Source organism: Heterodontus francisci, chromosome 8, assembly GCF_036365525.1.
Source record: "Heterodontus francisci isolate sHetFra1 chromosome 8, sHetFra1.hap1, whole genome shotgun sequence".
NCBI classification, from domain to species: Eukaryota; Metazoa; Chordata; class Chondrichthyes; order Heterodontiformes; family Heterodontidae; genus Heterodontus; species Heterodontus francisci.
Window position 1 is genome coordinate 72,853,413 of NC_090378.1, and position 16,301 is coordinate 72,869,713.

The 16,301-nt window shown below is 42.1% G+C and overlaps 1 protein-coding gene across 10 annotated transcripts in view; it reads left to right on the plus strand.

Moving 5' to 3' along the window:
- The window catches only part of dock7 (dedicator of cytokinesis 7), a 210,683-nt gene that overhangs the window by 98,452 nt on the left and 95,930 nt on the right, over positions 1–16,301 (plus strand). For all 10 annotated transcript variants that reach the window (XM_068037333.1, XM_068037334.1, XM_068037336.1 and 7 more), the window contains exons 21-24: positions 3,748–3,912; positions 7,692–7,867; positions 12,001–12,087; positions 13,585–13,680. In XM_068037333.1, the coding sequence (XP_067893434.1) occupies positions 3,748–3,912; positions 7,692–7,867; positions 12,001–12,087; positions 13,585–13,680 (524 nt within the window). The remainder of the gene's footprint in view (positions 1–3,747; positions 3,913–7,691; positions 7,868–12,000; positions 12,088–13,584; positions 13,681–16,301) is intronic.

Below are 16,301 nucleotides of genomic sequence, written 5' to 3' on the forward strand. Positions count from 1 at the left end.
AGTTATTTTTTCTTTTTTTACACTTTTTACAAATTTTTTTTGTTTATTTCATTTCATCTTAGTTTGTTCAGTTTGCTTACCCACTTTTTTTTTTCATGTTTGTACTTGCTGCTGTTCAATCTTCAGTCCGTTAACACCCTATCTGTACGAATGCATTGTCTTTCAACACACCATTAACATATTGTTTGCCTTTGCTCCATGACCTTCTGGTCAGCTATTCTGTGACCTTGTCCTATCTACACCTTCTCCTTTGTTATCTCTTGCCCCACCCCCGCTTTACTTGCTTATAACCTTTGACATTTCTAATATTTGCTAGTTCCGAAACATTAACTCTGCTTCTCTTTCCACAGATGACCTTCCTTCAATCAATGACCTTCCTTCAATCATGTCAGAAGTGGGGATGTTCGCGGATGATTGCACAATGTTCAGCACCATTCGTGACTCCTCAGATACTGAAGCAGTCCGTTTCGAAATTCAGCAAGACCTGGACAATATCCAGGCTTGGGCTGATAAGTGGCAAGTAACATTCGTGCCACACAAGTGCCAGGCAATGACCATCTCCAAAAAGAGAAAATCTAACCATCTCCCCATGACATTCAACAGCATTACCATCGCTGAATTCCCCACTATCAACATCCTAGGGGTTACCATTGACCAGAAACTGAACTGGAGTAGCCATATAAATACCATGGCGACAAGAGCAGGTCAGAGGCTAGGAATCCTGAGGTGAGTAACTCACCTCCTGACTCCCCAAAGCCTGTCCACCATCTACAAGGCACAAGTCAGGAGTGTGATTGAATACTCTCCACTTGCCTGGATGGGTGCAGCTCCAACAACACTCAAGAAGCTCGACATCATCCAGGACAAAGCAGCCCGCTTGATTGGCACCCCATCTACAAACATTCACTCCCTCCACCACCGACGCACAGTGGCAGCAGTGTGTACCATCTACAAGATGCACTGCAGCAATGCACCAGGGCTCCTTAGACAGCACCTTCCAAACCTGCGATCTCTACCAACTAGAAGGACAAGGGCAGCAAATACATGGGAACACCACCACCTGAAAGTTCCCCTCCAAGTCACACACCATCCTGACTTGGAACTATATCGCCGTTCTTTCACTGTCGCTGGGTCAAAATCCTGGAACTCCCGTCCTAACAGCACTGTGGGTATTCCTACCCCAAATGGACTGCAACGGTTCAAGAAGGCAGCTCACCACCACCTTCTCAAGGGCAATTAGGGATGGGCAATAAATGCTGGCCTGGCCAGTGTCGCCCACATCCCATGAATGAATAAAAAAAAATGCGGCCAGACCTGCTGAGTGGTTCCAGCATTTCTTGAATTCGAGGGAAACTGCTCTTGGAGGGTTTTATAATTATCGGGAGAAATGAGGCTATTGAGAAATTTGAACACAAGGATGAAAATTTCAAATTTTAGGTGTTAGTGGATGGGGAGCCACTTGTAAGTCAGCGAGCACAGGTTTCTGGTCTTGGTGCGGGTTAGGCATCATAGATTTGCATGAGCTCAAGATTATGGAGGGTGGAGGATGGGATGCCGGCCAGAAAAGAATTAGAATAATTGAGTCTGGAGGTAACAAAAGCATAGAACAAAGAACAAAGAACAGAGAAAATTACAGCACAGGAACAGGCCCTTCGGCCCTCCAAGCCTGTGCCGATCCAGATCCTCTATCTAAACTTGTCGCCTATTTTCTAAGGGTCTGTATCTCTTTGCTTCCTGCCCATTCATGTATCTGTCTAGATACATCTTAAAAGACCCTATCGTGCCCACGTCTACCACCTCCGCTGGCAACGCGTTCCAGGCACCCACCACCCTCTGCGTAAAGAACTTTCCACGCATATCCCCCCTAAACTTTTCCCCTCTCACTTTGAACTCGTGACCCCTAGTAATTGAATCCCCCACTCTGGGAAAAAGCTTCTTGCTATCCACCCTGTCTATACCTCTCATGATTTTGTACACCTCAATCAGGTCCCCCGTCAACCTCCGTCTTTCTAATGAAAATAATCCTAATCTACTCAACCTCTCTTCATAGCTAGCGCCCTCCATACCAGGCAACATCCTGGTGAACCTCCTCTGCAACCTCTCCAAAGCATCCACATCCTTTTGGTAATGTGGCGACCAGAACTGCATGCAGTATTCCAAATGTGGCCGAACCAAAGTCTTATACAACTGTAACATGACCTGCCAACTCTTGTACTCAATACCCCGTCCGATGAAGGAAAGCATGCCATATGCCTTCTTGACCACTCTATTGACCTGCGTTGCCACCTTCAGGGAACAATGGACCTGAACACCCAAATCTCTCTGTACATCAATATTCCCCAGGACTTTTCCAATTACTGTATAGTTCACTCTTGAATTGGATCTTCCAAAATGCATCACCTCGCATTTGCCCTGATTGAACTCCATCTGCCATTTCTCTGCCCAACTCTCCAATCTATCTATATTCTGCTGTATTCTCTGACAGTCCCCTTCACTATCTGCTACTCCACCAATCTTAGTGTCGTCTGCAAACTTGCTGATCAGACCACCTATATTTTCCTCCAAATCATTTATGTATATCAAGTATATGTATAGTTGAGGATTTCAGTAGCAGATGGGCTGAGGTGGGGCAGAGATGAACAGTATTACAGAGATGGAAATAAAGTTCTTTGCGATGGATCATAGTACACACAAAAAAGGGCCTATGTTATCCCTTGGTCATAATTTTTTTTTAACTAGGTATTGGGCAATAACAATTTATAATCAAGGTCCAATTAGGCAAGTGAATAGTGGCACCAAGCCCACGATATTTACTGTAGACCCATGACATTTTAACACCTCCCTTGTTTTTGTCTTCTATGCTTGCAGATGCAAGATCAGAAATTCTGCTTGCTTTTATAGGGCCTTATCTATTTGCACTGCCACCACAAATTACCTCAATGTCAAGGTTCTTCTGCTTCTTTACTCTGTTTAGAATCTTACCATTTAAGCTGCATTTTCTTTCCCTGTTCTCACTTCGAAAATGCATCATTTTACATATTTCTGCATTGGACTGCATTTCCCATCTATTTGTCTATCCTGCTCGTTCCTCCTTGCCCTGCCTTTTTTTAACAATCAGTCCTTCCAGTGCCATGGACAAATTTTATTCATCTGCCAATGAACTCAATTGTTGGTAGATTGCCTTCTATGTTTGATGTGAAGAGTTTGACTTGATTGTACATATTTGGTAACAATGCCAATCTGGACCTTTCATTGGCTGACTTTTGTATAGTTGCTCCCATCTCCAAAATGGACAGTGGTAATCAGGAGGCCAAGATGGTAAATTAAAGTTTCTAAAGATACAATTTGACAATTGTGAAAAGGCAAATTGATTAGATTTTCTTGGTGGGGGTGGGGGTGGGGGGGGCGGCGGTAAAATTTAAGTTTTTCAAGAAAATTGGGCATTAAAAAATGACAAAATTGAAGAGACAAAATGGGGGAGGAAGCACAACCATAAATATTTGTGTCTTTTTCAATTGTAATTAGATTTTGAATGCCTATTTTTGTGTTTCAGAGATAAAGTTGGTGCTAATGTTTGAAGATATTTATTACTGTAGTATTATTGTTTGTTTCATTGTCAAGAGTTCATGAACTGAAAACCTAAAGTCATCCAACCTAGGGAACAGGACTTTCCTAGCAGACGGAGATTGAATAACAGTTTCATTACCTGTGGATTGTAACTTTGTGCCCATAAATTCTTTCTTTTAGTAAACATGGGACAGCCATCTTTTGAGGCAATGACATCCATTGTAAACAGACTTCACAAAAATTTAGAAACAAGCCAGGACCAGCATGGCAGAAACAATTTGCTAGCATCCTACATTTACTATGTTTTCCGTCTTCCGAGCACAGAGTCAAGCCCCTCGTCACCAGGTGAGAGCAAAATCCATTTTCCTTTTGTGTCTACAACCCACTTGGCATGTGTTAATAGATTTATTTTTCAAATTGTACTTATATTAATTGTCTTCCTGGGCTGGTTGTAATATTTTAGCTTGTATTAATATTATACATTAATTAATACTTAACTAAAAAGAATAATATAAAAGCACCAGCTACGGTGAAGAGCCATCTCAAATGGCTTGGAGTGCCAAATAGAGTTAAAGCTATTTCAAGCAAGAGCACATTCACTTGGTTATTCAACACATTGCAGTTTGAGAGCTGCCTTGCCACTTGAGTACAGACTCCATTTAATGGCTTCCATTGTGTTTTAAAAAATTTTTCACCCCTTCTTCGTGCAGTCACTTAGCTAACATGTTCCCAGCCCCCTTTTCCCATTTCCAGACTTAATACCCTTGGTCAGTGTATACAGGGAGCTCATTTTAATCATTATTATGACACAGCACCTTGAATGGGTGGTGAGAGAGAATTGAGAGAAGTCAAAATGGTGACTCTTGCAACATTACTGACAAACTGGAACCAAAGAGTAAATTCTGATAGAACCAAACTGTAGTGGCTCCTTCTGTGTTGTTTAATAGTTCATGACTATCTCTCCTAGCATCTTCAGATTGATAGCCTATGGCCCATCTCATTCTGCATCCCTACATTGATTACATGTGTTCCATTTGAGATCACATTCCCCAGACTGATAGCTTGTGACCTGTCTCATTATCTTTTTTTTTATTCATTCATGGGACGTAGGTGTCACTGGCTAGGCCAGCATTTATTGCCCACCCCTAACTGCCCTTGAGAAAGTGGTGGTGAGCTGCCTTCTTGAACCATTGCAGTCCATGTGTGCAATCCAACACCCACAGTGCTGTTAGAAAGGGAGTTCCAGGATTTTGACCCAGCAACAGTGAAGAAATTGTGATATAGTTCGAAGTCAGAATTGTGATGGGAACTTGCAGGTGGTGGTGTTCCCATGCATCTGCTGCCTTGTCCTTGTAGGTGGTAGAGGTCATGGGTTTGGAAGGTGCTGTCTAAGGTGCCTTGGTGCGTTGCTGCAGTGCATCTTGTAGATGGTACACCTTGCTGCCACTGTGCGTCGGTGGTGGAGGGAGTGAATGGTCGTGGATGGGTTGCCAATCAAGTGGGCTGCTTTGTCCTGGATGGTGTCAAGCTTGCTGAGTGTTGTTGGAGCCGCACTCCTCCAGGCAAGTGGAGAGTATTCCATCACACTCCTGACTTGTGCCTGTAGATGGTGGACAGCTTTTGGGAGTCAGGAGGTGAGTTATTCGCCGCAGGATTCCTAGCCTCTGACCTGCTCTTGTAGCCATGGTATTGAGATGGCTACTCCAATTCAAATTCTGGTCAACCCCCAGGATGTTAATAGTGGTGGATTCTGCGATCGTAATGCAATTGAATGTTAAGGGGAGATAGTTGGATTCTCTCTTCTATAAATAGTCAATGCCTGGCACTAGTGTGGCGCGAATGTTACTTGCCACTTATCAGCCCAAGCCTGGATATTGTCCAGGTCTTGCCGCATTTCTACATGGGCTGCTTCAGTATCTGAGGAGTCGCGAATGGTGCTGATAATTGTGCAATCATCGGCGAACATCCCCACATCTGACCTTATGATTGAAGGAAGGTCATTGATGAAGCAACTGAAGATGGTTGAGCCTAGGACACTACCCTGAAGAACTCCTGCAGTGATGTCCTGGAGCTGAGATGATTGACCTCCAACAACCACAACCATCTTCCTTTGCACTAGGTATGACTCCAACCAGCAGTGAGTTCTCTCCATGATTTCCCTTGACTCCAGTTTTGCTAGGCCTCCCTGATGCCATACTCTATCAAGTGCTGCCTTGATGCCAAGGGCAGTCACTCTCACCTCACTTCTTGAGTTCAGTTGTTTTGTCCATGTTTGAATCAAGGCTGTAATGAGGTCAGGAGCTGAATGGCCTGGTGGAACCCAAACTGAGCATCACTGTGCAAATTATTGCTAAGCAAGTGCCACTTGATGGCACTGTCGACGATACCTTCCATCATTTTACTGATGATCGAGAGTAGACTGATGGGGCGCTAATTTGCTGGGTTTGATTTGTTCTGCTTTTTGTGTACAGGACATACCTGGGCAATTTTCCACATTACTGGGTAAATGTTGTAGCTGTACTGGAACAGCTTGGCTAGGGGTGCAGAAAGGTCTGGAGCAGAGGTCTTCAGTACTATTGTTAGAATGTTATCAGGGCCCATAGCATTTGCAGTATCCAGTGCCCTCAATAGTTTCTTGCTATCATGTGGCTGAAGACTGGCATCTGTGATGCTGGGGACTTCAGGAGGAGGCCGAGATAGATCATCCACTCGGCACTTTTGGCTGAGGATTGTTGCAAGTGCTTCAGCCTTATCTTTTGCACTGATATGCTGGGCTCCCCCATCGTTGAGGATGAGAATGTTTGTGGAGCTATCTGTTCCAGTTAGTTGTTTAATTGTCCACTGCCATTCACGACTGGATGTGGCAGGATTGCAGAGCTTAGATCTGATCCATTGGTTGTGGGATCGCTTAGCTCTATCTATCACATGCTGCTTACGTAGTTTGGCATGCAAGTAGTCCTGAGTTGTAGCTTCACCAGATTGAGACCTCATTTTTAGCTGTACCTGGTGCTGCTCCTGGCTTGTCCTGCTGCACTCTTCATTGAACCAGGGTTGGTCCCCCGGCTTGATGGTGATGGTAGAGTGGGGGATATACCGGGCCGTGAGGTTACAGATTGTGGTTAAGTACAATTCTGCTGCTGCTGATGGCCCTCAGCGCCTCTTGGATTCCAAGTTTTGAGTTGCTAGATATATTCGAGATCTATCCCATTTAGCACAGCGGTAGTGCCACACAACACGATGGAGGGTATCCTCAGTGTGAAGACGGGACTTCGTCTCCACAAGGACTGTGCGGTGATCACTCCTACCTTTACTGTCATGGACAGTTGCATCTGCGACAGGCAGATTGGTGAAGACGAGGTCAAGTATGTTTTTCCCTCTTGTTGGTTTCCTCACCACCTATCACAGACCCAGTCTAGCAGCTATATCCTTTAGAACTCAGTCAGTAATGGTGCTCCGAGCCACTTTTGGCGATGGACATTGAAGTCCCCCACCCAGAGTACATTCTGTGCCTTTGCCGCCCTCAGTGCTTCCTCCAAGTGGTGTTCAACATGGGGAAGCATTGATTCATCAGCCGAGGCAAGGGCAATAGGTGGTAATCAGCAGGAGGTTTCCTTGCCCATGTTTGACCTGATGCCATGAGTTCATGGGGTCTGGAGTCAATGTTGAGGACTCCCAGGGCAACTCCCTCCCAACTGTATACTACTGTGCTGCCACCTCTGCTGGTTCTGTCCTGCTGGTGGGACAGGACACACCCGAGGATCTTGATGCTGGTATCTGGGACATCGCCTGTAAGGTATGATTCGGCACAAGCCCCCAGATGTTAGTAAGGAGGACTTTGCAGGGTCAACAGGGCTGGGTTTGCCATTGTCGTTTCTGGTGCTTAAGTCAATGCCACATGGTCCATCCAGTTTAATTCCTTATTGACTTCGTAGCAGTTTGCTAGGCCAGCTCAGAGGGCACTTAAGAGCCAACCACATTGCTGTGAGTCTGGAGTCACATGTAGGCCCGGCCAATAGTTTGTGTCTTGCCTTGCATTGTATTTGCCAGATAGATAGCAATACATCCCTGAATTTACATGGGAGTTTGAAACGATACATGCTGATCATATTGAATCCTTGCCACAGGTCCTGGTAGCTGTGTGTTGGGTGGATCTATGCATTATGCTACGATGGCACGTTCAGCAGCAAGACTGGCCAGCCTGAGCCTCAGTCGGTCCAGGAGTCTCAGTAACAGCAACCCTGATATCTCAGGTACTCCAACCTCACCAGATGATGAAGTAAGGACAATTATTGGCAACAAGGTAAATGGCCTCCTTTTACTTGTTGGCACTGATAGTTATAATAAGGATTTAAACTACATGTAGTTTTCAAATGGAATTTGTATACTATGATTTCACATGTAAAGTTCTTTACAATAAAGTAGAACAGAATTCTACATACCACAGTAGTTAGAAAGCTTGTTGAGAATACCCTCTCCTTTTCTAATTGACATACTTTTCTGCCTTATCCTTCATCCAAGCTCCAGATTTGGATTAGCTAATTATTTTGTGTGTTTGCAGCCCTCTTAAACCCTGTGATAGGAAATTGATAGGATTGAAATTATGCTATGTAGTGTTAATCTGTCTGCTATATTTTAATGAAGACACTTAAATTGTTCAACATCTTTGCATAAAATTCACTATTTTTCAATGCTAATATTGTGTGATTTCAAACCTCTGCTTATTTTAATAACTAAATTGTTCTATAGCTACCCCAGAAGCTCAGGTAGTAAATGAACTACCTAGTTCTAAGCCATGCAGATCAGGAAGATTTTATCTGTATTCTGCATATTGTAACTCATGGCCCTCTGCTAGGAAGAGAGCCAAAATCAGTGAGATTCTTGCTTGTGATTAGCACCCTGTGGCTCCGACTGGAAAGTGTATATGTGTGGACATCACATAGGGGTTAGTACCTGGTTCTACTTTATTGCTCTCTCCCTGAACCCCCTTCAACTTCCATGGTCAAAACGAAGAATGGCTACTTTGAGCAAGTTAAAGGAAGGCTCCCCACTTATGGGGAATCAAACCCCAGAAAGAGTCAACATCTTTAGGCGAGGATGGGAGAAAACTACATTTTGTTGTGGTTAATCTGTAGTGGACCCTTTAAGTACATTTTCCCTGTACATTGTGTATTTCTGGAGAAATGAAGACAACATCCAGCTAAATGTTTTTAAATTCCCTCTCCCATTTGCTTCGTTCACCTGTTCAGGGACTAGATCGTTCCAATTCCTGGGTTAATGCTGGTGGCCCAACTGTCCCATGGAGAAGCCCCCCCAGATCAAGCACTGAAGTAATGCAGGTGGTTTCAGATGCTAATATATTTTACTCAGGACATTATTTTGCTACTTGAATTTTTACTTTCATCCATTTCCCATTATTTTGAGTATTTGAATATTTTGGGCTTTAGTCCTCTGAGTTTTAGTAGCATTCGCTTGTGATTAATTTTTTTTGTAAAGTAAGTTATCAGCTACTTTTTTTAAAGACCATTTTCCACAGCTTTATGCTTGAGTGCCTGTGCATGTCATTTTATTAAAATGCATGAGCTACATAGTGATTCAACACGTGATTGCACAATTGTAAATTATGTATATTTTCACAGCTATGAATTTGTGGAATAAGCTTAAAATTTAACAATCCTAAATGAATTCAGAAGTGAGGTGTTTCACTGTATATAGTAGAATAATTTAATTCTTACTATTCAACAGTTGTGTCATCAACAAGAACGTTGAAAGTTCTCTGAACTTGCTCGTCTTCAGACTGCTTTAGCATATTTGTACCAGTGCATTCTACCCACATGGCACTTAAAAGCAACATAATTTAATGGTGCACAATACTCTTCTATGTCGGGCGTAATTCATCACTTCACATTGCAGTCACCACTGTGACACAGTGAGACCCCATGATCACCAGTAGTTCACCCGAGTGTTGCACAGATCAAAATGCAATCACATGATATAGCACAAGTTTGAAAGAATAGAATTAGCAATTGTACTGTTGTTTCCCCACAGTTTATCTGGACATCGTTTGAAAATATTTTATGTCTACTTTTAAGCTTTACTGAAATCCTAGATACATTACTGCAACTGAAGAGAAGCATCTTAACCTGTGCCTCATGCAGCATGCTCATTAGTCATCAATCACCACCATTTTATGGACAAAGAAGTTACAGATGCCATGATTTATTTTATTATCACAGCATCCAGAATTTCTATGTGCTTGGAAATGTATTTTTAGTGCAGTGTTTAAAAAGGAATTCAGTGTAAACTTGTTGTCCAGTTTTGAAAATACATACCAATCTGAACAAATTATTTCAGAAAGGCTTCTCTTGTTATTCTTGGTCAAACATAGTCTGTAAGGAGTCTCCTTTTTTTCTACCAGAGGAGAGTATATGTGACCTTGGGATGAGGCTAAAGATGAGATGGAAATAAACTTCAAATAGGGGTGGAGGAAAGAGTGAAGGGATGTATGCTTGCAAACACAGTTCCTGATATGGTGAGACCTAGACTAGTTGATGCTGAGCGAGGGCCAGACACTACCTCTACAGAGAGATAAAAAGAGACAACCAAGAGGCTAGTGGACAATAAAATGAAAATGGAACTTTTTAATCAAGTTAGTTTACATGAATATTTCATCACTAATTTACACAGCTCAGAGTTGAATTGTTGTGTGTGCGTGTGTGTGTGTTACATGTTCATCAAAATGTACTTTCTTTGTGATTAGTCCTGTATTCTTGGGAGTTGTGTTGCAGAATACCGAAACACTGAATGGCACTGAAGGTTTATACGTAAAATCAGCCTTTCAAAATTGGATGTATTGTAATTTCACATTTATAACTGTTCCCATGTGGAAAAAAAGGTTGTATAATGTTCTAATATCCAAATTGTAGAAATGTGCCTAGATTAGTATCGGTGAACAAGAAAAATCAATTAAAAAAAAAATTGTTTTTATTGAGAAACCTGGGTGATCAGTCAAATGATTACCAAAATTCAAAAGAGTAAAATATAAGATTAGGTAAATCTGAAAGTAATGATTAGGTGACACTAAGCTTGGATTTTAAAAGCATGAATATTGTAGGACATTAGAACGCAAGAAATAAAAGCTTGAATAGGCCATATGGCCCCTCGAGACTTTTCTGTCGTTCAACAAGAGCATGGCTGCTCTTCTACACCAACTCCACTTTCCCGCCTTATCCCCATATCCTTTAATTCCCTTAGAGTCCAAAAGTCTGTCGCTCTCAATCTTGTATACACTCAGCAACTGAACACTATTTCTTTTTCATAATATTGTATCACAATAAACTTAGATGTATTCAATTTATCTAAGTTATTGCTATAATTTGTGTGTTCTTGTTCTTGTTCTTGGGCTGAGGCCCAAGCACTGATCCTTGTGATGACATGCTAGTTACAGCCTGCCAACTTGAAAATTACTCGTTTATTCCCACTCTTTGTTTTCTGTCTGTTAACCTATTCTCAATCCAAGCTAATATACTACCCCAGTCCCATTATCCTTAATCTTGTGTCAGAACCTCTTGGGTGGCACCTTATCGAATGCCGTTTGAAAATCCAAAGATACTACACCCACTGGTTTTCCCTTAACTACCCTGATAGTTATGCCCTCAAAAAATACTAATAGATTTGTCAAACACGATTTCTCTTCCATAAAACCATGCTGACTCCGCCTAATCATCTTATGATATTCTTAGTACTGTTACCATGTCCATAGTAGGAGGAAAAACAGACTGAAGAAGGCAAGGAGCTTTCCAGTTTTGAGGTCCTGCTTAAGAATAAGGAACTTAGGAGGAAGAGAAAAGGACAACAAAATATCAGAGACCATAGTTGTAGTGATTAAAAATAGAGACAAGAACATTTGTGATGGAGAGAATGGGTTTAGAGGCCAGAGAGAAGGAATATTTATCAACATGCAAGTATGTGTATTTTTTTTAAATATACATACTGCTTACTTGATCCACTTGAACCAAGAAGGAAGAATAAAATGAATTGGCTTGAGCGCATAGGTGATTGTTGACAAGGATGATACACACAAGAAATGCAATGATATAATATTTTGTTTAATGCGGACATGTGAAGTAGTTTGAACAAGAAATACTCTGCCTTGACATTTCCTCCCCTTTTTAAGACTATTTAACATTCTCAGTAGCAAAACAAACATCAGAACTTAATAAATGATTCAAGTCCTTGTTTGGCTGTCAATTCAGTTTTAAACGTAAGTAAAGTGATAACCCCTATTATGGATGTGAAATTACAGTCATATTGTTTGGGATATAATTTGGTTGCAGGCATTCTATGCTTACAACTCCTGTGTAAGAAAATGAATACATTCATTTGTGCCATGTCTGACTTCACCAAACTGTTACCAACATTCATTCCACTCCATAGGCGATGGACCGAAGTAATCGCATGTCATCGCATACCGAGAGCACAAGTTTCTTACAAACGTTAACGGGACGATTACCAACTAAGAAGGTAGTGCACAGTACTATTGTGCGAGGCGAGTGAGGAAGGTGGGATAAATCGACTTCAGGAAGTCTTGAATGTTATCTCTAACTTTGCTTGCTTAGATCTAGGAGATTATAGCCCAGATCAAGTTGAACTTTGACATAGAATTTGTTTCAGAATCTGAAGTCTGCAGTGTCCGAACCCAACTTGTGTGTTGCATGGTCCTAATTACAGTGCTAGATTGTCACAAGTAATTAGGCTGGTTCAAATCACACAGAATTGAAGCTAGCTTTATGCAGAATTTTAAAAAACTTTTATTTTAGCTATAATCAGATTGGATGATTCCACATTGCTTGTGCAGCTTGTTATTGGGGCATGTTGTCAAAAATGGAAATTTGCAGCATACTGTAGACACTTGTGGTTAATTATAATTGCGACCAAAAGTTTTACACCATACATCTGAACTTTTTTTAAACAATTGCAGCAGTGGCTGATATTTACATACACATGAGATTTAATTTTGTAATGGGGATTAGTGAAACTAATTCAACAATGGAGACAATTATTAAATGTCATAGCCTTAAATAGGACAGTTCTTCCCTTACAAATGCTGAGGGGGACAAAATTGAAGCTTTCCTTATTCAGTGTGTAAGTGTCTCACCCAGTGGTGTTCTAAGTCATACTGATTCAGAAGATCCCAGTTCCATCTCTGGTTTGTGCTAGGTTAGCTGATCTCTGTCAGGGCAACAGTAGAGGTGTTACAATTTGCCTCAGCTTCCCTTCCACCGTTCTTATCCTTGATTGCTAATCATGGACACTGCTGCAAAGTGTTCTGTAGCTGGTGAGTAATATAGTCTCATAGTCAGATTGTCTCCCAATACTGCTCTGGGCTGAAGCATGAAGAAGCCTTGTCCCAGAGAACTGTGTACAACCCATAGCAGGAAAAACATTTTAGAATTTATTCTGCTAGAGAGGAGAAATTCCAACTAATGGATCAGTGAAAGCTTCTGGCGATCTAGAAAGTCAGATTTTCAAGTGGAAAAGAAACCTTTATTTGGCTTAGCTTGCATATATCCATCTTGCATATCTGCTATTTAGTAAACTTCATCATGTGAAGTGGAGGTCTTCATTTTCTCAATCCTGGATGCCAATCATTGTGATTTAATGGAGTGAAGATGAGTACCAGCTAGGATTTAAATTTCTGAAACTACTTCCTCCTCCCTTTATCTGCCCCAGCTTCCAAGTATGGACAGAGAGCATAAAATCTCATGAGATCCATTGCTCCTATAACAAAGCTACACTTTAACACTCAATGTTTAACAAACGGATTCTGGATATTGTACATAAATAGACACCGGCATTTCATACCAAAATTTAAACCATAACTGAAAAAAAATCCAAGATTGGAAATAGTAAATTTATCATCTAGTGTGATCCTAGAGATCAGGCAGAATGAATGTTTGTCCTTATTCAGAAATATTATGTTGTAAGCTTTGTAAATTTTTACTGTGTTGTGTAACTCAGCTTTTGCATGAGGAGCTGGCCCTGCAGTGGGTTGTGAGCAGTGGGAGTGTGCGTGAATCCGCTTTACACCAGGCCTGGTTCTTCTTTGAATTAATGGTGAGTAGAATAGTGGTTACAGAAGATCTTTGTTTCAGGTTAACTGTAAGTTTTAAAATTCAAATTCTATTAGTGATTACTGAAGACTTCGGTTGCTGACAACACAACCACTAGGTGGCGCAGTACTTGCACATGCGAAAATGCAGCCTCATGCACTGAAATGTCGCTGTCTGCGACGTTTTAGGCAGCTGCCAGAATAAAGATGGCGCTGCTCAATTTATCACAAAAAACAAATTCAATTAAATCGTTGCAGTCCCACCCCAACAATATCCTGTTCTCTTCCCCAGTGCTGCCTCCCGCGCCTGTCTGCTCACTGCTCGCTCCCGGCCTCGCCGCTGCCTTCCCTCAGCCACTCGATCCGCGCTTCCACCCCGACCCACCAGTTGGCATGTGTAAAACTCTAGTGTGTGTGTGAGAGAGAATTTCGCTCGATATTTTATTAGTTCGGTTTAGGTACAATATAGTTAACCTCTTTCTTTGTTAACTGAAGAAAATCTGTCCAATTGGTTCTTGTTATGATCACAGTGAGTAAGTAATCAAACACCTACTGAATTGACCAGTACATCCACTTTAAGAAAGAATTAAACCTGTTGTGGTCAAACAAGGAGAGGGAAAAGAGGGAAGCCCGTCGATCCTTCTTCACTTGACTATAACAGTCATCTCGCTGCTTCATCCCTATCAGCCGCTCGCTCCGCTCACTGCTTCAAATCGCCTCCTGTCATTGGCCACTCACTCCAGGCCTCGCCGCTTCATCGCTCCTGCCCCCCGCCGCTCCCTCCCTCTTCTTTTTCTTCCCCCCTCCCTCCCCACCCCCTCTGGGTTGCCACCGGGAATTGGGGCTGGATGACATTCCAGTACGGCTGCGCAATGACGTTTTCATGCATATGCGCAAATTAGTCCTGGCAAGAATGTAGGCTGCGCATGCGCAGCACCTTACTGACAGCAAGAGACTGTTCTGCGCATGTGCGCAGCTGGAAGCGCTCTGATGACATTGGTGCGCCGGATGCGTTGTCAGGAGTCACTTTGAAAAAAAACTTTGTGGGGAGAGAAGCTTGTTCTTTGTTTTGTTGATCTACATTTTGAGTGTATCTCTGATTCTAGCTCTCCACCACCAAACAGAATTTCCTCAATCATAAGCCACCTTTGTACCCGCTAACAGTGGAAGTGAATCCGCAACATGACCAAAAATGCTGCATTCTGAATTGACCTTTCTGAATTGTGGATTTGCAGTTGCCCTAAAGTCCGATTCTGCTCCCATTCTGGCTGAGAGCCTTCCTGGTTGATGGGGAGGCCCATTTAGACCAAAATTATGAAATTAGCTTATGTCATTAGTATAATATGTTGAGAGCTCAGGGAGCAGAACTGCTTCAGACTGGTGTACTTTGTTTCCCAGAGCATGTACTCCACCTAGTTTATTTTGAGGAGGGCTGCCTCTGAAAGCAATGCTGCAATATAAATGGAGTATTGTGGCTGCTTTGAGGATGTGTAAGGGTGGGTAGCTCATGTGACCACTGTCTCTCATTTTGCTCAATTTCCCTTTGGGGAGGCATCGATTGGCTTAATTGACAAACGTAGAATAAATGGATGAGTAAGTATGATTCCAGCTATCAAGAATCTGAATTGTGAGGGAGATGTCTGGAAATTGGGGTTGATTTCTTTCAAAAGAGAAAACCTCAAGATGACCCAGTTGACATTTGCAAAATTATGACAGAAATTGGCAAAGTGCCTCTGGGAAAATTATTTAAATTCCAAGTTTAAGTACCAGGAGACAAATTTATGAGTAAAAAGGGTAATTAGGTGGAATTTTTTTCCCCCAAAGACTAGTGTTATGGTCAAGTGAGGAGGGATTCGATGGGCTTCCCTCTTTTTCCTCTCCTTGTTTGACCACAACAGGTTTAATTCTTTCTTAAAGTGGATGTACTGGCCAATTCAGTAGGTGTTTGATTACTTACTCGTTGTGATCATAACAAGAACCAATTGGACAGATTTTCTTGAGTTAACAAAGAAATTTATTGTACCTAAACTGAACTAATAAAATAATATCACGCCAACTTTCTCTTTCACACACACACATACAAATAGGTTACAGAGTGGGGAAAGGTAGATTGGTTGAGTTAGAGGCCATAAAAAAGTTATACAGTCTGTGGAGTTTGGTGATTCAGCTGGCCTCTAGCTGAATTCAGCGGTCCTGAGGCTTTAAGTTTGAAGAGGTAGATGACTGGTTCATTGAGTCTCTTGGAGATAGCAATGCAGATGATTTCCTCCAACGTGGTTTCTGATTGTAGCCGGAGTATGCAGAGGTGGTCAGTCAACAGGCAGGATTTGAAAGCTTTCAAGCTGGAATGGAGAGAGAGACCCCCACTTAGGGTCTGCTCATGTCAGAGTCCAGTTGATTCTCCTCAGCTGCAGAGAAAACACCAGCTTAAAACCACAGATGGGGAGGGGCTTGTCACATGACAGTCATTCAAACATAGTAGTTAGCAGTATTTCTGTGCTTACTGAGAGAACAGGTAGTTCCTTTAAACTTCCTGGGTGTTGGTTCTTGCTGGGATATTAGCAGATATTTCGTCTCTCTCCTCACAGTGCTTTACAATGTAGGATACAGTGTAGCAAACTAGGTG